Source organism: Melampsora larici-populina (assembly GCF_000204055.1).
Source record: "Melampsora larici-populina 98AG31 unplaced genomic scaffold MELLAscaffold_37, whole genome shotgun sequence".
NCBI classification, from domain to species: Eukaryota; Fungi; Basidiomycota; class Pucciniomycetes; order Pucciniales; family Melampsoraceae; genus Melampsora; species Melampsora laricis-populina.
This window is the reverse complement of record NW_006768801.1, coordinates 513,670-536,285: the sequence shown is the minus strand read 5'-3', so window position 1 is coordinate 536,285 and position 22,616 is coordinate 513,670. Positions and strand designations below refer to the sequence as shown.

Below are 22,616 nucleotides of genomic sequence, written 5' to 3'. Positions count from 1 at the left end.
CTCACGGGCTCGAAATCTTCTGCTTAAGGCTGCCATAGCTGGGATTGAACCTCTATTGCGTATCCAACATTTACATGGCTAGGATCTTGTAATATAATTTGATGCATACATTGGTTGGATTGCTGAAATATTTGATCATCTCAAACATTACTATTCTCTCATTGCGGCTTCTACAGACGCCTTGGACAAGGCAATTTGACCTACCAATTTGTAGACAGTATCGTGAAGATCGGGTTTTCGGTGGTTGTTAATATCGTGTATGCGAACCACATATCCTGTATTTGTGACTTGTCAGTACATTCCATGGCCTGTGCGAAATGTGTGACTTACTATCTGAGGCAGGTGTACCTGATACTTGCTCCAACAAAAAGACAGTACACTCAGGTGATGGCAAGTTGGGGTCATTGATATTGAAGGCACAGTTCCGCCACATGTGCATGGTCATGCATTTTCCTGTCTCGAAGATTACCAGTTTGGTTGGTTTTACTTCTGCGCACATCAGGGGATTAGGCATGTTAGGATTGGTTGATGTGTGTGGAGTGATTGTCTTACCTTGCCACAAGTGTATACTTAAGGTTTCTAGGAACTCGATATCATCAAAAGGTGATTCTTCTATGTCTAACTGCCTTACGGTTGCCATGATGTGGCGCGTATATTGCTGCGTAGATTTCTTATTGCTGAATATGTAGCTAATTTGTATTTTGGTTGTATGATTTGTTTGGTGTATGATGCCAACACTCACTTCGCACCGCAACAAAATTTCGGTTGCGGTGCGATTTCGGTGCGATTTTCCGCAATAGAAACGGCTTCTGAGCCATTTCGGTTGTCCGAAACGCAAACTTTTTCCAAACAGTCGCGTTTCGGTTTGGCCGCAACGAAACCAAATGATATGTTTCGAAATAGCAACGAAACGAACCGAAAATTGTGGTCGGTTGCGGTTTGTTCAATTGCAGTTAGGTTAGGACTGATGGCCGGCAAACCAGGGGCAAAATGATGAGATCCCACCCCTTGTGTCGCGTCTTTTGTATCGCTTTGTACTTTGTTTTCATTGTAGCCTGTTTGCGCGTAGCCTACATCTGTTATATCTTTCAATCAAGCCACTATGACTGGTAGTTCTACTCAATCTAACGATATCAGCTCACAATCCAAGGAAAATGGTGAATGTGACCGAAGTGGTACTCCTATTGCATTATCTTCAGACACCGAGAAAGAGGATTCTGATCCCAAAGAAACTCAAACATCTTTGACCACTAAACCTACCAAGCGCCCAGCAAGAAGGTCTTCGGGCGGACACACAGACTCAGCTGCCGCTCAAAAAAAGCAAGTTGAAAAGGGTGCACCTGCAAAAAAGAAGAAACGCTTGGCACCACTTCAGAATGTCAGTTTTTCATGCCTATTCTGTTTTGTAGAGAAGTTAATTTTAAGCTTCTGTTTCAGGTGATCTTTGTTCCGCATGGCATGAACACAGATCAACAGTCTGACTCAGAGGTTCCGAAACGCTCTGATCAGAGGCAGAGGACATCAAAAGTGAAAGATCTGTTCACTTACTTTCATGATAACCCACGGGCATCGATAGAGAAATACACGATCAAAGATCCCGTATGTAACTCTCCACTCCAGGTTAACAATTGATAGATGCTGATGGTGGTGGACTTTTGTAGGTAACCAAAGAGGCAAAGGAGTTGGAACGAGAGGTTCTTACATATACGTGTAAATTCTGCAATGAAGACTACAAGGATGGTGAATCTAATCACTACAACCTCCAAACTCATCAAGACGGCAAGAGCGGTCGCAAGCCCTGCCCAAAGCAACATCTAGCGATCAAAGCCGGAATTGTTTGCCTGCCCACTTGGCAAGAGAAAAACGAACCAAAAAAGAAATCAACAGGAAAACAGCTTTCAATCTCAGCATTCACGAAGTTTACAGTTGAAACACTCAATAAGATCATGGTCCTTTGGATTTTACTTCATGCACTGCCTTGGATCCGGATTGATGATGTTGAGCTTTCGGCCGCTTTTGGATGGGCCAATCATCAAGCCCAGTTACGATCACCATCATGGGTTATATAATGCTTCAAAAACCCTCGCGCAGGGCTTACATGATGAAGCAATTGCAACCCTCAAGAACAACTCAAGTAGGTTTTGCCTGATCCATGATGGATGGACCACCAAAGGTAGTCGGTACGCTTTTCTGGGGGTCTCGGCTTCGTACATTGACAGTAATTGGGAGTTCAAGACCATTCACTTAACTCTCAAGCGTATCATATGGGACCATTATGGAGTTTTGCTTGCTCGACCTGTAGCAAGCTTTCTCATCCGCCATGGCCTCCACACAAAGATAAGTTTTGTTTCCACTTCATCATGTTATCATGAATATTGGTCTAATAAATTTGTTCCCTTTATCTACATGATAGCCCAAACCACAGACTCGGCTGCGAGTAACAACTTCCTCGCTTGGGAGATGCAGCGGATGTTCTTGGAGGATGAAAATGATCCCCACTTTTGGGACTCACAATCAAATCATATCCGATGCTTTTGCCACAAACTGGCACTTGTGGTCAAGCACGGATTGGACGGTCTGAAGCTCAAGGCAGGTCATGTAAAACCAACAACACAACCAGATGTCCGTATGCCAATACCCATTATCAACATTAACCAACCCGATACTCAAGAAGCAACAGATCAGGATGCTGGTTACGCGAGCGCGGATTCAGAGATTGGAGGTGATCGAAACGGATTGACACGATTAGAAGTGCCTGAGAGTGAAGACGACCTGCCTGATGAGAACCTTGTGATTGAACCAACATGGGGATTAATCACCAGTGGAGTTAAGAAAGTAGGCTTTTATGTGTAGTTTCTTTCAACCTTGACAGCTCTGAGATTATGGTTTTGCTTGCTGCTGATCTCTTTTCCTTTGTCACTGACTACATAGCTTGAACAAGTCAGTCAAGCAGTCGCCTCCTGCTCAGCAAAACGTGGAGAATACGAATCGGTTGCGGATAGTTTGGTGTACAAAGGCAAGATGCTGATCTATGGATATGGTGTAAGATGGAACTCAAAGCTAGACAGTTGGCAGCGAGCATGTGATGCACAAAATGTTAGTCATGTGGTGAACGTGCTCAAGTGAAGATCCTGCTAATGAGATGACTTCGATCATCATAGGTTATCAATAAATTTCTCACACAGGATCGCAAGAAGGAACGGAAGTACCAGTACTTCAACGGGCTCTCGATCTCAGGAGAGGAGTGGACTGGTGTTGAAGCCTTGCTTGATATCTTAAAGGTTGGTTCCTTTTCAATACTTCTCATCGATTCAATACACTTATTCTATGAACTCCTAATACATAGATTTTCAAAGATACAACACTGTCAATGGAAGGAAACGACTCAAATGCGTATTGAATACTTGCTGAGTATGTCAACGTCATCGGAAAGCTCCGCTCAGCAAGGGCCGAACACATTAAAACATACCCCGAACTTGAAGGAGTTATTGACAGAATGATTTCTGACATAGAAGCATACCAGACCGAAGCTCTTGAGTGCGATGCCGTAGTCATCGCGACCGTTATGCATCCACGTTATCGCCTGCAGTTTTTCAAGAAGTATCATCCGGAGCATGTTGAGCGTGCTCGTGTTCTAGTTGAAGCAGCCTACAAGGCTGAGACTGCTCGTGTTTCAACAAAGACACAAAGCTCCGACAAAAGCGCTTTGGCAACTACTGTGCCTGTTGCTTCATCCACCGACGATCTGGATGATTTCAGTGAAGATTCAGGCGATGAAACTGTGGACAACAGCCATGTCTATCTCAAGCTTTACCTTGATAGCAAAAGTGTTGCTAACAAAGGAGACTTACCACTCACTTGGTGGAAGGTATGTACAATTTTTGGCGAACTACTGCCTTTTCCCCCGAGTCAATCATCTGATCAATCTCTCTTTATTTCCCTCAGGAAAATCATGCGAATTATCCCATCATGAGTAGAGTTGCACGCGACTACTTGGCATGTACTGCAACTTCGTGTGCTTGCGAGCGCACCTTCTCTGCTGCAGGACGAATTGCAACCTCAGATCGAAGCCTCGCTCCACGGACCATTGAGCGTGCCGTTGGATGTCACCAATGGCTTGGTCAAGGGGTGAAGGTCCCAGTGGAATATGAAGAGGCTCTTGCGGAGATTAACAAGATGGCAGAGAAAAAAAAATCTAACAGGACTCAGAAATCAAAGTCTTGAAGTATCTATATTATATAGTTCTTTGATCGTTCCCAATCAAAAAAATCTTATTTCTTCTATTCTGAACTTGAACACATCATTTGTTACACTTGATCCATCTAAAAGACGCCACAACAATGCTCTTGTCCTTTGTTTTTTTCCAAAGCGACCCATTTTCGAAATTAATTGCGGATTTCGTTGCTGTTGCGTTGCGATTTCGCTTTGAAACTCGAACCGAAACCGTGAGAGGAAATACTTTTTTGTTGGTTTTGTTTTGAGTGCGATATGTATAATTTCGGTTTGATCGCACCGAAACTAAAAATCCAAAAGTTGTGATTCATTTCGTTGCGAAGTGAGTGTTGATGATGCTGCTTTTTCCCATTTGTTGGCCGGGTATAGTGTTGTTACCCAAAGCGTGTTTGTGGTCTTTTGGGTTTTGGGGCAAAGACTTACTTCTCGGTTGGGGTATCATACCCCAGGGTTTTGGATGCTTATCCTTGGATATACATAGACCAATTTACTTGTTTTCAGCAGCGCGCACGGAGGCATACATTAGGCAGGGGGATCATGGGATTGGGTCAATTTGTCAGTGCATTGCTTATGTTGCTTGATTTGGTGACCAGGCAAATATATTACGTTATTGATTATGTCATACCTTCTCTCTCGCCGGTAAATCATCTGGGTTGAAGTTACAATTGGGGCGCGGGGTTGTGTATGATTGCTTTGTTATTTATTTAACTACATATGCTTTTGTTATTGGCCTTTGGCTTATCTGCAGTTGTATATATATATATATATTGTCTTGCCAATTTATGTCCATTTAATGGGATGTCGGGGGCGGCAGGCGTCAGTGCGTTTTTGTTCAAGTGATTGTTGCGACACGCAGCTGGTGATATCAAGATCACCTGTGTTTCTTTGTTCGTGTTTTCAGCCTGTTGCCTGAGCTGGTGTGTTCTTTTGTCTCTGATGTGGATGAACCAGTAATTCAAGGTTTTGTGGCCGTCTTCAATGCTTGGTTGATTTCGATATGCTTACGGATTGGGATAAACAGTGTTTCATGAAGGGCACATTCGGCCTGAAATGTACCTTTTTAGATTTTGTATATATATGTTGTTGTGCGTTTAGGTTATGACCTGTTTGCATACCTTTTCTTTTGTGTCCAGTTGCTCTGGTTTGTGGATTCGATCACAGTTATATTTTGTTTGTGTAGTTGCGGTATATTTTTGCAATATGTTTTCAAATGTATTGAGTTGTCCTCTCATTCATGGCACATCCGGTCTCCCTGTAGAAGTAGTCGGTCTCATTATTGCTTATTATATGGAGGACGCGGATTTTTTAGAACCATCCCTTATGAATAGTGCAAATCGCCGACTATTGTGTTCTGCTCCTTTGTGTCACTTACTCTCCTTGCGCTTATTGTCCAAGTCGTGGAACGATGCGATCATTCCATTTGTGTACAAGGATTTGTATTTGGCTACTCCGGCAATGTGTATGGGTATTTTGTTATCTTTTAACGGTTCACATCGTTTTGCTATTTTTTCTGGTTTGCGAAAGATTTGTTTGTCTGGGGTAGTGTTTGTGTCGGAATGTGTCAAACATGGTTCGTCACTTGGTGGCTCGAATGGGAATCAAGATGGTCGTTGTATTCCGGGTAATGTTACAAATCACTCAGCAATTGGAATGGATCTGGAAGCGGAGCTCATTGGTGTCTGTGGTGGTAGCTTGGAAGAATTAGATTCCATTTTATTTCACTCAGTGGGTTTCTCTCCGGACTTGCGTGTTGCCATTGGTGGTATGGAAAAACTCAAGGCACTGGGCATTGTCGGTGGGATGTTTCGTAATACGTGGAACGATTCGGATTCTTTGGTCTCTCTTCTCAATTCGACGCCTTCATTGGAATCTTTGTCAATCCGGTGCGCGTCCTTGGCCTGCTTAAAGTTGGACGTGGGCGCTCTACCGAATCTGGTGCATCTTTGTTTAGTGGTAGAGCGTAACAATGTTGGGGCGTTTGTTGATCTTTGCGAATCCGAAGGCAGGAATGTGAGGTTCCTTGAGCTCACAATTGCTGCTGGCCGGGATCAAGCTGGCCCTATTGTGTTGGCTTTGAAACACTCCCTGGAAGCGGTGTTCATCGATCCTAGCCCTTCTCGGCTGCCTACAGACGTACTCGACCTGACCTTCCCTCGCCTTCGTGTGCTGCGTTGTGTGAGATGCGATTCAACCCCGGCGTCTTACTCTTGGTTACGAATTCCTGTCTATCAAACTATGGAAGTACTGGTGACCAGCTATCGGCACGCTAATGGTTATTGGAAAAACCTACTCGATTTGATGCAATATGTGCCAGTGGTGTTGCCTCCGAAGTTCAAGACCATACTTTTTGTAAACTCAAGAGGTCCGGAATTGTACGATGATGAATTAGTCCAGGCGTTCAGATATTACGGGATTAAATGTATGTTCACATATCACCTGACCTACAAGGAAGTAATTGTGAGTAATGATTGCACATAGCCTGTCAGCTCATATTTTGGTCTGATGCTGAAAGTTTTTACTTGTCTGTCACAGGACCCTTTGTGCTGTCGTAGATATGTCTTTTGAGTTGGGATGTACTAAATGATTTCGTTTTTGATGGTGGTGCTTTTTTGGGTCTGACCATATCTGTGTTTCCAAGGTTGTGACGTGGTGATGATTTGTGACCTCGTTTTGTTGAATATCAAAAGCCTGCTTGTGCTGCGGGATGTATGTTGCTTTTGTTTGTGTGAGGGTGATGAGCTTCTCGCATGCATGGCTGCTGATGTGGTTATCTTGTTTGTGGCGTTTTGATACTGATGCTTTTCCTGGTGATCACAGCCTTCGCGAGCACACCTTATTGTGATGAAACTACATATGATCTGTTGCCTCGTGCTGTAGTAACTTGCGGTGTCTTTACACATAATTTGTGTGTCAATTTCTCAACAGCGGCGCCCGCTGCTAAAATGCTAGTTCTGTATATTTATGGGATACAAAGTTAAAACTGGGAGTTTTTTCCCAGTTTCCCAGTTTTCAAAATACAGCCAAAAACACAAACTGGGAAACTGGGAGAACGTGGGAAAGTTCCAAACACGGCCAAAAACAAAAACTGGGAAACTGGGGAAAAAACCCCAGTTTTAACTTTGTATCCCACAATTGTTTAAAATTCCATCCATCAAGTACTTTGATTGGATCAAGTTCATTTGATGAATTAATTAAGATTTGGTGTAGTTCAAATACTAGTTGTATCGGAAATTTATCAGGTCATGCTGAAGTGGTTTGTTTGATCAATTTTATTAAAGATCATAACACTAAAGGCACAACCCAGTTTCTTGGCAAAACTGGATTAAACCCCTAAGCCTTTAACACCCTGTACACCTAAGACTCTGACCCCCTTAGGCTCAGCTTTTCCTGACCCCACCTCCTCTCCTACGGCCCTGAACTGAATCTGATGACCACTCATTAACTCAAGAATCAATAGATCATTAAGACTGAAACTCACCACCAGGCAACTTTGAAGAAACTTGATCAAATTGCTCAAAACATTAATCAATCTATCACATCAAAATTTAATATTATATGAAACTGATTTAATGGACTCATTACAAATGATTGATTCGATATACTCCTACTTTTGTTTTTTTGTTTTTAATTTCATATGAAACTGATTTAATGAATTCATTACAAACAATCAATTCGATATACTGGTACTTTTGTTTTTTTGTTTGGTTGAATGAGTTCATTTAACAATATTTCAATTTGAGTTATTTTAGAATTCAATCGATCAAACAAAAAAGATTTGGATCTCCAAAACAAAAATCATCATAGTAATCGATATGGAAGTGATCACAGATTAAATGAATGGGAAAAAAGGAAAATTTGGTGAGTGATCAGAAAGAGAGTCTTGAGAATGAAATTACTGATTTCTTTGATCGGTTAGTCAAGTTACTTGTTTATGGATGATAATGAAGAAGGCGATTGATAAAGTTGATTTTTTTCCGCAGTGTTTTTGTTCATTGATATCGAGACTCAGATCCCCAGATTTGGATCGAATGTGTTTAAGCTTTAGGACAACAGATGAATCAACTTACTAATCATTTCTTGGGTGGTCATTATCTATGATATTTGGGTTGGGTCTTGACTGATACTGTGAGAATCTTTCTCATTCCTCTACCACAGCATCTACTCTTCTGTGAGTCTGAAACCTGTTTCTTTTGCTCGATATAGAATGAGGAAGCCAGATTTGAAGCCATGAAAGCTTTAAAGAATTTAGACTGCAAAGAAGATGATCTAGGACCATTGCAACATTTCACAACCCGATTTAAATTAAGATTTTTAGAAATCACAATAGGAGAACTTGAAATCAATACAAGATGTTTAGCAATCAAAATCTTAACAATTTTAGACTCACAAGAAGGAATTTTAGAAAAGTTACAAAGAAATCAATTGATGAAATTAATCTTTGATCAAGGAACTCGAGTAAGGCAATTGATTAGTAAACTTTTTAAACACTTTTTGAATGAAGTTTGTGATTCCGAGAGAATTAAAATTGGAACAAATACTTTAAAGTGTAATAAGAATATTTTGGAAATTGATTTTTCAAAAAATTAAAACTATTTTTTCATATAGATTAAACCACAAGTTTTAAAGAAATAAAAAATCAAGAAGAATCGGAATTATTAATCTTGACTTTTACAAAATCAATATGTTTTGGTATAACTAAATATGAGCATTCAAATTTAATTTTATCAAACTGTAATCAATTTGGTTGTGATGTACTTGATTTAAGTATTGAGTATTGAAATTTTGATTGGCTCTTTAAAAAGATTTTGTTTTGGAAATGAAAAAGTAATTCAATTTGAAGTGAAAAAGAAAAGTTGGCTATAACTGTTTCAAAAAGTTTCAGAGAGGTTATTTTTTTGATTTTTCAACTTTCTTCAATATTTGTTTCTCTTTTTTTATTCTCTTGAAAAACATAATTGGGTATGGAGTTCATTGCTGATGTTATGATACTTTTTTTTTGAAAAAAGTCATGGTTTATTTTTAAATTAGAAATTGATTCAGAAGATCAATTTTTAAAGGTTTCAAAATTATTGGGTTCTACTATTGTGACTAGAGGATCAAGATTAGGCATTAATTTAATTTTGAATTCAAAACCTTATATAATTTTACATCAATAGTTATTCAAATGGGTTTTCCCAAGAATGATTCAATTTCAAGAAAAAGATGGGAATGAATTAGATAAGTTTGGTTTTTTGAAGGTTTGGTTTCACTTATCATTGGTATGGATGGCAAAGCTGTATTAAAGATGTAAGTTTTCTTTTGGTTTGGTTTTGGGTTCCGTTTTATGTTTGAACTGATGGTTTTGTATTTTGATAGTAAATATTTGGTTGATCTTTCTCTGGAAAAGAATGGAATTGAAATTCCAGCTAATTCTAAATCCTGGGATCCTTATCATACTTCTGTTAAACCATTGATTTCAATTGTGGCTAAAGATCCAAGTGAGTACACTACCACTGATCTGGTATTTGTCAAATGGAATCACAACAAATCAAGATCATCCACATTCAACAAAAAGAAGAAGTCAAAGTAGTCAACTTGGATGTGTTTTGATTCCAAATAATTCACCTTCTATAATTCAATCAATATTTCATCTTCTAAACAAAATCAATTACATCATAAATCTTTCCTCATTTCTGTTATGAGCCCTATTCTAAGAGGAGAAGAAGTAATCAGAATGATGATGATGAAGAGGAAGGAAATGAAACTGTTGAATTTGCAATTGAACAAAGTGAAGGTAGTCAAAAACAAAAGGCTGGGGATGGAAAAGGAAAAGGAGAAGAAGTTCAAAGTAGTGATGATCAAGAAGAGGAAGAAGATGATCATGATAATAGATCTGAAATTAGTTTAGCTGAAGTTAAACCTAGAGCTCACAGAGCAGTAAAGAAATAAAAAGACAAAAACAAATTGGGTTCATGGTTTTAAGCTTTGGTTTTTCTTGAATTTATTTTTCTTTATATTGTTCATTACTTTTTGATTAAAAACTTGAAAAAAATTATCTTGGCTTTTGTTTTGCAAAATTTATCAGTGTTTCATGATGTGTTGGAAAAAGTAGTATTTTATTATTATATAAAGTATATGTATTTAAAGTGTCTAAGGATACATAGATTTTTTTTGTTGTATGTTTCATTGATCTTTTTTGAAAAAGGGAAAGGAGAATGTGAATTCATATAGTTTTTATTGAAAAAGGTATGCTTGGTTTTTTTGATTGAGTTTTCAGAAAAAGAAGTGATGGTATAATTATAGATTTGGGGTTTGGATGAAGGTTTAGAGCACCCACTATGGGTGCCGTAACAAAGCAATTTAGTGTTACTGTAACACTAAAATTCAGACAGCTCCATCATGGACCTATTTTACACTTGCTGTCCCTACGACTGTGTCAAGTCTTGCAGTCGGCATGTTCAGATCTATGCCAGCCTACAACATGATTTATTGTAGGATAATTGGTCAACAACTACAGTTTTCAAAACCTCAGACTGCAAAACATCACAATTCAAGACTTCAAACCTCAGCACCTCAACTTCAAAGTGTAAACTTCCAAAACCTTCCTCAAACTTATACAAGTATGAGGAAGTGGTGGAGGTGGTGGGAGCTCATTGAAGAGGCAGTCAAAGACCAATTGGTCATAGTCCTGCTACTCATCATTGTTGTTTAAAGACTTCAAATAACACTGGGTAAGCAATGCAACGCCGCCCAACAGCGTCATAGGCGTTGCGTTATGGAAAGATACTGCTTTCTCAAAGTCTGGTAGCATAGCACTCTCTGGTGCCAAAGAGCAAGGCTACACGCTTCAGCGTTGCTTTTCTACGCTGTGCAACAGGCACAACAGCTGCGCAACACACTCAAAAACTTGTAATCGAGAAAAAAATGTTGAATAACATTGCGCGCATAGACATGTTTTAAGGACAGTTAAGAATTAGCAAAAAAAACATAGGAAACAATAACACTGTGCAGATGTAGTATTTTTCCACCATGCAAAATGATTAAAAACCAAAACACTCAAATTAGGACAAATGAACTAAGTAGATGTCAAATCAGTTTGAATCTATTAAGATCATTTGGTTCATTGAAAAAATTAACTTTGTATCATTCTTCAATTCAAGATTTGAGTAAATTAGATTGTTCTTTGATAACCAATCATTGTCATCATCTCAGACCAAACCACCATATGACAGGTGGCTCGCAAGTCCATGAAGGACTTGCACAGCCTGTGACAGGTGGAGGGTGAAAGAAGGTTTGGTACACCGTGCAAACTGTTTCACTCTCCAGACCAAGTCCCTAATAGCCAGCGCTTTAGGCTATACCTGCAAGTTCTCATTCATCTTACACCGACACATCTTTATCATGAAGGTGATCCACTTTTTGCTCCATCCCACCCCCCCTGCAAAAAGCGTCCCACCCACCAACCCAATGGGGGTCCCCAGCCAGGGCGACTTGGTTCACAGAAACCAGGTTTGGTTCACAAGAACCAACCTCGGGCCGGGGCCCCTCACTACCCCATTCAGCATGCTCTTGACACAAAGTAAGGAGCGTGCACTTGGGCGGACGCCCTAGACATGCGAGCACTGATTGCCATCGCAGATGGCAAGTGGAGTAGTGACTCACAACATGATCCACCACACTGCTAGGAATAGTGAGGACGGAATGGAAGAACGGTTCTCTTTATCTACCATTCAAAAATGTTCATTCACTTTTGATAATCTGGTTCACTTGATCCTTAATAATCCAAAGTTGATGATTTTGATCAATGATGGACATGATTGAGCTTCTAGATTGATTCCAACAGAATCAATCTCACAACAGGTTACTTTACTTACCCTTGAGTTTTTATCCTTTATATTATTAACGGGGTTTTCTTCATTTTTCTCTTAGGTTTTAGATCAAGATCTATTGACTGAAGCATTTGATTAGAATCAAACTTCAAGCAGTTCAGGTTTACCAGAAAGCTTTTATCAGTCTATGGTTCCTTTGCCATCTTAGCCAGTCAAGTCCCATCCAATATCCTCATCTACATCTTATCAATCTCAAACTCATTAGAAGGAGTTGGTCTATTCCAAAAATCTGATGAGATACAAATCCAAACTGAACCTGAATGTTCAGAAACTCATACTATATCATCACAAGAAGTACAGCAAGGGTATGAATCGGAACAACATTAGTCAATTGGATGGTGGGTGAGAGGTAGTGATATGAAAAGGTTTGGAATAAAAAGATTCAAAAGTGGATTATATTGGTCAGGTTGTGATAATAAGGAAATTGGATGAAGAGATTATATCATTAAGATGGATAGAGGAGATGAAAGGGAGGAATAAAGAACGGAAAAAATCAACACAAACTAAGAGTTGGTTTTCTTCCAAGTTTGATCTGAGGTCGGGTATAGGTGCATGATTGCCTGTGCTCCAGTTCCTAACCACAGGCATCATGATTGTCCAGATACGTGGAGGTCCTGTCCAAATTGGTTTGTCCAGGCGTATAAAAGTGGGTTGCAATTGGTCTTGTGGCGTCAGGCTCCCAGAATACTGGCTGGGAATTCACCCCTTGCATGCCACTACCTGGAGACTACCCGCTTGAGCTTCATGGCCCCGCAACACCCGCAACAGTTGCTGTCTGCGGCGCTACAGGTGCAGCTGCGTAGCAGTTCAAAAAAACCAAATTTCACAGGGTTGGTTGCTCGGCTGGGTCTCACACCCCAAGAGCTGCGCTGCACAGCAGCGCAGCTCCCCAAAAAAACCGCAACAACGTGCAACAGCAACGGTGAGCGTTGCTTCAAAAGACGGTTGATTTGTGTTTTCAAGGAGCTTGCAGAAGGAATTTGATGGATATCTTGCTGGATGAAATTTATGAAAATAAGTTATTTTGTTTGAAAATCATACCACTGTGGACCTGGTTGATTCACAGTGATTTATGATTTTATGTATTTACCAATTTAGTTCTTACATGCATGATCAAATTTGGCGCTCAGAAACACAAAAGCTACCATAAATCACCCTCACCATAGTGTGTGCTCTTAATATGATATAACGTGATATGCTTCTTTCTAAAAAGAATTTAATGAGAATGAGTTTGAGTTTGAGTTTGATATTTCCAATCTTGCAACTTTACGGGAGTGCAAGTCCAAGTTCATCTGAACCAATGCTTATTCAACAAGCTACACTTTTCCATTGCCTCCACAATTTTTTCAGATCTCAGAATTCAAAGGTTATTTGAATTTGGTTCTTGAGGCAAATCTCATGTAGCACCTCAAGTTGAACAAGTAGAAGTCATTCCAAGGGATTATCTGTAACCATGCCTGGGAATAATACATACATTCAGGCCAAAGGCAACTTCAGGTAGCATTCAATTTCAAACTCAATATTGAGCTGTAAGCCAAACTCTTTCCATCAGATGAGTGGGTACCATCTACAGAGGTTCATCACATGTTGGTTTTGGGCAAGTGATTCATGAAGAAAAATTGGCCTGGCAACTAGATGTTACTCAGACCAATTGGTTTGGGAGACTGCTTTGATATACCTTGAGGCACATCATCTTGGTTTATATTGCAGGGTAGAATGATGGTCCCAGCCTTAGATGCAACTTTGTAAGGCTCAAGTGAGATTTCAGGTTAGAAATCAAATGCTAAGAAATTCCTTCACGATGCTGCAATGATCACATGATGCAGTGCAAGGCCCCTTAAGACCTACTCCAATTAAAACATGTATATAATTATTCTACTTTCAACCTTGTTTTATTCTGCATTTCTTGAGGTTCATCACCAGAGTAATAGACTGACTTGCAATTCCTCTCAACTATCTGAGGAGCTTCTATCACCATATTTTCATATCCTTGTGAACAAAACACTGTAGAGATGACCAGACTCACAAGAACGCAGAAGTAAATTGTCTCAAACTCAAAGATGTCATCATGTGTTTGGTGCGGTGGGTGACCATTTCCACAACTCAAAACCAGGCCTTGGAAAAGCAGGAGCAATATAATTGGCAACCAAGCTAAGCAGATGGAACAAGGAAAGAAGTGGGAGCTGGATAATTTAACTAAAAAACCTGTACACTACCATGGATGAGAGGAACTACATTTGCTCAACCACATAACAAAGGAAACAGGTAGGAACAAGTATCTTGAGTGCAATGCGGCCAATGTTCAGTCTTCAAGCCTATTCAAAAAAAATGACCTAGCCGCGGCGCCGGCCGCAGATTGCTAGTGGATCAATTATTGTTAGTGCATCTTTTCATGGTTTAATGTTAAGTTTACCATCCTTAAACTTGAAAGACAATCACAATTGGAGATATATTGTGCTCTAATTTCCTTACCCCGACCTCACATTGAAGTACATAGAAGAGTAACTTGGGCTCTTGATCCGGTAGTGGGAAGCGTAGCTCAAACACAATCCAGCCCCAATTGCTAGCAAAATGTGTATGGTTGCTAGGGCCGAGAAGCGTCAAATCTCGGACCGGATATTTCTCAAACACAACACTTCAAGACAAGATTTAGTTATGTTGTAGAAACCAACTAAAACAAGAAGTTCAAATAATGAATTTCCAATGGCATATCTGGATTGCCATCAATGCCAGGAGTCCAACAGTATCTTTGGCTCACAAATTCAGTGAGTTTTCTTGCTCAGCCTCAAGTTGGAAGAGTAATACCCGCTGGTCCAACCTTTGACACTTCTTGGCACTACCAACCATAGCTCATGTGATTTTAACTATCCACGTGGTTATGCGGCTGCGCCGGACGCAGCGCCATGACGCGCTGCAAGCCAGACTTGCCTGAAAGCTGAAACCTTTTTCACTGGTTCCAGCCCTAGATTAGCCCACAATGTATGTAACATACACTGAGATCATGCCTCCTGCACATCTTCTGGCATGTAGCCACTGGATGTGACAATGTACAAGTGCAGACACTTCCAACCATGTTCAGAAATATGTTTGACACTACAAAGAAGAACTGACCTTCTGCAGGGATTCCAGGGTACACCAACCAAAAGTGGAGTGGGTGGACACCACATTCAACTCATGATGCACTGTACAACAAAACCCCCTGTTCAACAAACCACGGCTCAGCATCTGTACACCAACCAAAAACAGGCTGTGAGTTTCTTAATATGTATTTCTCCAGCTCAAAACAAACCTTCTGCTGAAACACCAAACATTATACATTATCCCCAAGTGGGAATGGGAAAATGATAAAGATTGCAATTATTCATAAAAAGATCTATCAATCCCCACCTGAGCCATAAGTACACCCATACTACACATGTGCATCAGGCTAAGTGAATGAGTGGCTATCATCTACATACCGCTCTGCTCAGTTATCTGCTCATGCGGATAACTGAATCATATGTAATACATGCTGTAAATTTTTTGAGCTTGACAAAAGCATACAGCTATTCCATTATATGTTGGACATTGAGAAACAATAAGAAAGTTTTTTGGTACCTTAAAGAAGATTAAACCTTGAATTTCACCACTGAAAACAAAAAAATACAGTGTTTGCTGTGTTAAATCCAGTTCAAAACACAAGTTGTGACTGTTTTTATTTTTTCTTGAGGTCCAACATATAATGGAATGTAGTGCGTGGAGCCAAGTTGTTGTCAATTTGAAATTGAGTAAATACAAATTGCCCGTTTGGCCCTGCTGAGTCAAATTTGAAACCCCTTTGATCAGATGGAAGTCTAATGTTTTCATCACAACCTTTTTTAATTGTTTGCTGCCCAATCAACTCAAGTTTCTTTTACTGTCCCAAATCAAGCAGCTCTTGGTCCTCATGTTGTAATACTTCTCTGCAACCTAATCGGTTGCAAACACACATAGATAGAAGTCAAGTCGGTGATCAAGACCAATCCTTAGGAAAACCAGAAAAATCATTGTTTTTCTCTAAAAAGATATGCAAGAAATGCTCTTGATGAGAGTATCCCAAAACGTGAAAAAAAATAAGAAAGTTGCCATCTTGCTATGTATTTATTGTTTTGAAAAAAACAGCAAAAAAGATATGCATGGGATGCTCTCGATGAGAGCATTCCAGAACTTTGATTGGCTGGCTGAGACAAGAAATTTTGTGGTCTAGCAATTTTTTTGGGCCTTGATTTCAAATTGCCAACAAGTTGCCTCCACACACTATAGTAGTACTGGAGATTGACTACATACACTGACTCAAAGTTTTGGTGTGATTTCATCAACTAAACTTCCTGTAACACTCTTTTTGTTGCTGACAAATGGCTTCAAGAGTATCCCCTGAGTAGCTATGGAGGTATATTTAGTCAATGTTTGGGACAATTTTGTCAAAATGACAAATGATACATCATGTACAGCCCTTTGCATAATTGATGACTTTGAAGAAAAAAAAACCTAGAGTTTTCAAATAAAAAACCTCGAGTTTTTTTGGAAAGTGACTGAGTTTTGTCAACAAGCTGCTGGGTTTTTCAAAAAGTCAGTGAGTTTTTTTTGGAAACCTGGCCCAGTAATTCTAAAAAAGAAAGAGCTCGCTCAGTTTTTGAAAAACTTGATGAGTTTTTGAAAAAAACTCGCGGGTTTTTTTTGAAAACTCAAGTGTTTCCTCTTTTTCCAAAGTCATCAATTCTGCAAGGGGCTGTATCATATGAGATTTACTTATTTAGATGATCTACCAGACCGGCTTGGGGGCGGGCAAAGCTCACGGACCCCGGGCTCAATCAAGCTGTGGGCAGTGTCGGGGGCGGGGGACTCCCAATAGAGTGGGCCCGGCTGCGGCAGGCCAGTACCCGAAGTTTCCTCGGAGCTCAGCCCGAGAACGCCGGATACAATCTCACTTCATTGAAGTCACGACTCACAATCATCATACGACGATTGCAACAACAGAGACGAAGAATCGGCACCTCAACTTCGTACAACTTCACCATGTCACACCTTCAACCAGATTCATCTAAAAAAGTAAGCCAAAATTCCAATCAATCTAATTCTATCCCAACCAATCAACGCTCATCAAATCCTTTCCTTGTTCACATTCAGTTTGTTTTTCGTTTCCCCCTTTTCTGTTCCTTAGGTCTTACTTATGGGGAAATCAGGTAGGATGATTGATCACGTCAAGCAGATAGACAACGACTGATGATCCAGAGAAATCATAGGATCGGGAAAATCATCAATGCGTAATATCATTTTTGCTAATATGGCAGCGGCTGATACTAGGAAACTTGGAGCTACGATGTAGGTGGTAGTTTGTTTATCTAGTGAAAGATAACAATCAAGGAAAAAATTAGACTGATTAGATTTTGAGAATCTGTATAGTGAGCTGGAAACCACTTCGATCAAGTTCTTAGGACATTTCGGACTCCGATTAGTCGATTGCGGTGGTCAAGATTGTTGAGTCTTATCTGAGCCTGACCTCTGCCCTCTGTCCCAGATTCTAATCAACTTTCTTTCGATCTTCCACAGCATATATGTCAGGGTTTCTTTCGTTACCAGCTGTCAATCGAAGATCAGTATTCACACACGTAGGATGTCTTTTATACGTCTTCGATGTAGAAAGTCCAGAGTTTTCAAGGGTGGATATGATTTGGTTTTCAAGAGTGATCTCAGCTGTGCTAGAAGTCTTAGATCAAGAGTACTTAAACCTTTCCTAGATTCTTTTTTTGATCAATTCTAATCACGATTTCTTTTTTTCTAGTATGGGTGATTTTAAATTACACGTTTTGATTCATAAGATGGATCTTGTTCCTGAATCTAATCGAGCTGCAGTCTTTGAACAACGTTCTAATGAAGTTCGAAGAAAGATTGAAGATTATTCAAAAGGTAGAATCTCTGATCAAATGGTTCAAATCTTTAGTACATCAATCTGGGATGAAACAATCTATAAAGTCAGTTCTCTACTGTGATTGCTTTTTCTCGCTTTTTGCTTGCGTTCAAGCTTGTTAACAATCATTTTTCTCCTTATCATTTCGTTTTAGGCTTGGTCAACAATTGTCCAGACACTTATTCCTGAAATTAGTTCATTAAACAAACCTTTGGAAACCTTTGGTCGGTTGTGTTGCGCTTGTGAAGTGATTGTATTCGAAGTAGCTACTTCATTGGTTGTTGCTCGATGGACCGATGCATCAATGACTGATCAGATTGGAGCAGTAGATGAGCGTCGGTTTGAAAGAGCTTCAGCAATCGTGAAAGCTTTCAAATCAACTTCTGCGTCAGTCTTCAAAAGCAAGGTTTCCTGCCATGTTCATTCATACTGATCATTGTTTGTTTGTTGCAACCTGCCCCACGGACAACACAGGAGGATAAGGTCTCCATTCAAGTCGATGGAAATTACACATCCAATGTATACTGCTGTCCTGGACAAACTCACTGATACCACTGCAATCCTGGTGGTTGCGGTTGACCCTCAAGTTGGTGAGCAATCTTGTAGATCGACTTTCTAAAAATGCAATCTACGTGATACTCACACTCTTCTCTTTCATGAAATCATGATGCTCATTATGGAAACGTGAACTTAGTCCCGGCTGCCATCCATCTCAATATCAATCTCTCACGTGCTAGTTTTAGCAGGTTACCAGGTCTAACAGCTAGGTCAAGATAAAAGTCTGTTCTTCATCTTGGGCTAGTCTCTTCTTGGGTGATGATGTTGGTCAGATTGGTATCTGCTAATCAAGAACCAAAAATGAACCATATCAATTGTTTTCATAAAATCTGGTTGATTTATAGTGATCTGCTTCACCCCTTTGTGTTTGTACACATACCCCTTTGTATGGATGTATTGATTAATTTTGATTGAGAAAGATGAGAAATGAAATTGATAGAATCTATTGATACAAAGTGGATACATGTGTCAGAGTTTGCAATGACAGTGAAGGTGCCTTGAAATATGTGGGCTCTTCAGGAGTGAATTCCTTTCCACAAGATCTATCAAAATCCAAAACGTGTGATGTTTGTGATCTGTTTGAAGATCAATATCATGATCTTTCGATCTGCAAGGTTGCAGATCACAAGCTGTGCGCATATTTTATTTGTGTACAAAGATTTCAACCGATCTTGAATTTTGAAAATATTTTGTTTCATTTGTTGATAAGGGGATCTGCGTGGTTGCGCCCATACATGAAATCATGGGTCAGTTCCACAACGTAACACCTCACCAAGACACAAGCGGGATATGTTGCAAGAGCATATCGGCCAACCGCTTACAGCTGTTTTGAAAATAAATGTTCCTGCTGTCATTTTCGAATTTTTATTCTTCATATCCTTGGTTTTCAATCAGGTAGGAAAAGCGCGGAAATCGCTGATGACATGGCCGGAGGTTGTATTGCGTTGCTTGCCTGAAGCCAGCTTCAACCCTTGATGCCGACGCTTGATCAGCGGCCTTGAGCCTGCATGGGGTCCATTTCTGATCCCAATCGGGATAAATGACCTAGACGGGCAAAATATCGATTGACCGCGGATATGAGCAAGCTAATTGAAAACGACAGGAGCAACATTTATTTTGGAAACAGCTGTAGTTCACCTGCTTGAAAATTGCCCCATTGCCGTGATGAATAAGCTGAATAAGCACATTTCTTTTTGTGAGATTGAAGCCCGTTGCGGATATATGTATCCTCTTGTCAAGGGGAGGCTCGGGCTCTTGATCACGGCCGGCTCGTATCTTCACCTCCCTTTCAATCCTCTCGGGGTGTTGGTCACAAGACCTGATGAAAAGTTTTGAACAGCTTGACTGGTTCAAGCGATTTATTCACACCACAGGCTACAGCCTTCCGCAGGCCGGGGTTTGCATGCTTACATAAAGCTGCTAAAGCTGATTAATTTGCCACAGCTGCAGCCAATTCAACAAATCTTGGAAATATAAAACGTACATACATTCATCTCAAATCACCAAACCATCAAACCATCATTCTCAAAGCTAACTACCATCAATGACTACCCCAGTGAAAACTAATCAACCCACTCAAACCCAAGCCTACGATGAGAACGATCATCAAATCCCTAGCTTACTATTTGCTATACCATTTCCGACGCCTGCGAATCATCACAAAACCACTGAATCAAGTCCACCTTTCTTACTCTAGTAAGTCGTCTCTCATATTCAATTGAACCATTTGAATTTGATCCTGATAATTATTTCTGAATTCATATAGTACATTCCCTCGATCAGTTTATGAGAAGCCTCCAGTAGATCCACGAACTGGAAAACCCGGTAAAGAGAAACTTATCAAGAAAGCTGAAAGGATTTGGCAACAAGAGGTTAGAGAGGGTGAAGAAATCAAGAGAGGTGAACATAAAGATGCAGGAACGTGGAAAAAGTTCAAAGGTGCAGCTGCCAGGGTTGAGTTTCTTTTTTGATCTTGACACTCTACAAAATCAATCTTATGTAGAAAAGCTCATTTTTTTGGTTTTCGGTTTTCTAGACTGCTTCTAGTGTAATCAAATATATGCCTAATAGTACGATTGAGACTTTGGGTAGATTACCGCCCAAGCAAAAACTTGGAACAGTTGAGTCCCAATTTCATGTGATGTGATTCTTTCTCCACGTTTCTCTAATCAAATACTAATCCATACCTTTGCCTTTGGAAATAGGTCCAGATCATATACCCCGCCAACAAAGACGTTTCTCCAACCATCAACGTTCCTCGATTAACTGAATTCGAAATGAAGGAAAGTTTCACCAAGATGTTACAAAGTGCTAAGAAACAAGCATTTAAACAATCTATCATGTTGGTCAAATTCCTTTCTTCGGCCTTTTCCTACAATTCTATCATTTGAAGCTTACAAAACCTCCGTTTAATGTGTTTCAGCTCGGGATGTCTACTTCCTGTTACCGCAGCCATGTAAGCTCAACTCGCGTTACGATTGATCATGACTGAAATACTTACTCTTGACTCTTGCATACAGCGATTTTTTCTTAATCATACCAATCTTTGCGTTTGAAGTTAATATTGCCTATTTCAGCTTGCAAACTAATGGTAAGAATCAGACTAGATCATTTGACCATGATGTTTAATTGAGCCTACTCAACCTCAACACTTCTAACTTCGTTGCACATCCTAATGTCTTTCTTTTTCTTTACAGGTGCTCGAAAGGTAAAAGCCTTGACCAATTCAGAAAACCAAGCTGCCAAGAAGGGAAAAGCGACTAATAGCAATCAAGATTCAGATACACCAGATAATTCATCAATCTTTATTTTCCAACAAGCCACCCCTAACACATTTTCAAATACAATCAATTATTTATACTCACAATGTTCATTGATAGATGGAAGGAAATTTCCTATAGTGAAAGGTATCAATTTACCTAATTATCAACCTAATCGAAACATAGTAGAAGGTATGATTTCAGAATTTCAAGCTTGTTTACCTGAACAAGTCACTCAACGACATTTACTTAATGTGGATCGAGCTGCTGAAGATTTGGCTAGAACTTTACGTAAAGCTGCTAAAGAATATGTTAAGACTCTTGAATGAAATTCCATAGAATTAGTCAACTTCTATACACATTTTTTTGGATTGTCATCTTTTGTTTTTCATCCTAGTTCAACTTTATTAGCAATATTTTTTTCTCTTTGCTCATTTACTCTAATACCATCTGTTCTGTTAATTTGGATAGGTTATCTTCATTTTTCTCTATGTAACCTTCTATCGTATTGTAAACATGATTTCTGATCATTCGTCTATAAACTTGAAGCATGCACTTTTTTAATTTTTTCAGACTAGAATAAACTTCAAATCAACTCATCAATTTCACTCTTCATCTCATTTTTACTAGATGCTCACTTAATCAACTGTCCTCTGCATACACTCGTCTTTTTTCGTCTTTTTTCATCTTTCTTCCTAATGTTTTTTCATGTCCACGATACGGACGTCTATTTTTGATTTGGAGTTGTTATTTTATGAGATCCAATGACAAGTATTTCTTAACTGATTTGACAATTTTCAATGTCTATTGAGAGAAAGCCAGTATTTATAAACTTGAGGTGAAGTCTTTCAACTGGAAGTCACCTGATGCATATTGAGTTTGTGAAAAGATTGTTTCAAACAAAGTTCAATACATGTTCAAGATGGTTCCAAACATGTGAGACTTCATCCCTTAAATTTTAAACAACATGCAATCAAGATATTTCCCACTTGAAGACAATTCCAGGGGAATTTCTTTGCTGTTCCAACCATACCTCACATATTTCCCTCATAAGCACTCATTCAATTGATCTTCTAATACTAGCCTCAATCAGATTATTTACCTTCCAAGGTTACAAGATGATAAACCTCAGCCAATTTGTGGTGGGAATATTGTGTACCTCAGCCCGCATTGCTATTTCTATGGACACAAACAAGTTTCTTTCAAAAGAGCCTCATAGATTATGTGATGGGGAAGAAATGGATGGAGGATTTCTATCTCTTGGGCCTCAAA

The 22,616-nt window shown here is 39.6% G+C and overlaps 4 protein-coding genes across 4 annotated transcripts; 3 read left to right on the top strand and 1 right to left on the bottom strand.

Annotated features, from left to right (window-relative positions):
* Nucleotides 1–150: 150 nt before the first annotated feature.
* On the bottom strand, nucleotides 151–640 carry MELLADRAFT_109551 (uncharacterized protein; the record flags this gene model as incomplete). The annotated part of the gene is made up of 2 exons (XM_007413484.1): nucleotides 151–200; nucleotides 331–640. The coding sequence occupies 2 exons, from the start codon at nucleotides 638–640 to the stop codon at nucleotides 151–153; spliced, it is 360 nt and encodes a 119-aa protein (XP_007413546.1).
* Nucleotides 641–5,433: 4,793 nt separating this feature from the next.
* On the top strand, nucleotides 5,434–7,023 carry MELLADRAFT_90416 (uncharacterized protein; the record flags this gene model as incomplete). The annotated part of the gene is made up of 2 exons (XM_007413560.1): nucleotides 5,434–6,690; nucleotides 6,964–7,023. 2 exons carry the CDS (start codon nucleotides 5,434–5,436, stop codon nucleotides 7,021–7,023), a joined length of 1,317 nt encoding a protein of 438 aa, XP_007413622.1.
* Nucleotides 7,024–17,361: 10,338 nt separating this feature from the next.
* Nucleotides 17,362–18,646, top strand: MELLADRAFT_38195 (uncharacterized protein; the record flags this gene model as incomplete). Its single annotated transcript, XM_007413561.1, has 6 exons — nucleotides 17,362–17,441; nucleotides 17,523–17,596; nucleotides 17,670–17,838; nucleotides 17,902–18,091; nucleotides 18,182–18,414; nucleotides 18,502–18,646. Coding segments are annotated over 6 exons (891 nt in total), but the record flags the coding sequence as incomplete, so codon positions are not given.
* A 1,391-nt stretch (nucleotides 18,647–20,037) lies between these two features.
* On the top strand, nucleotides 20,038–22,143 carry MELLADRAFT_75366 (uncharacterized protein; the record flags this gene model as incomplete). Its single annotated transcript, XM_007413562.1, has 7 exons — nucleotides 20,038–20,280; nucleotides 20,351–20,537; nucleotides 20,621–20,704; nucleotides 20,790–20,926; nucleotides 21,008–21,040; nucleotides 21,105–21,175; nucleotides 21,282–22,143. 7 exons carry the CDS (start codon nucleotides 20,129–20,131, stop codon nucleotides 21,671–21,673), a joined length of 1,056 nt encoding a protein of 351 aa, XP_007413624.1.
* Between the last annotated feature and the right edge of the window lie 473 nt (nucleotides 22,144–22,616).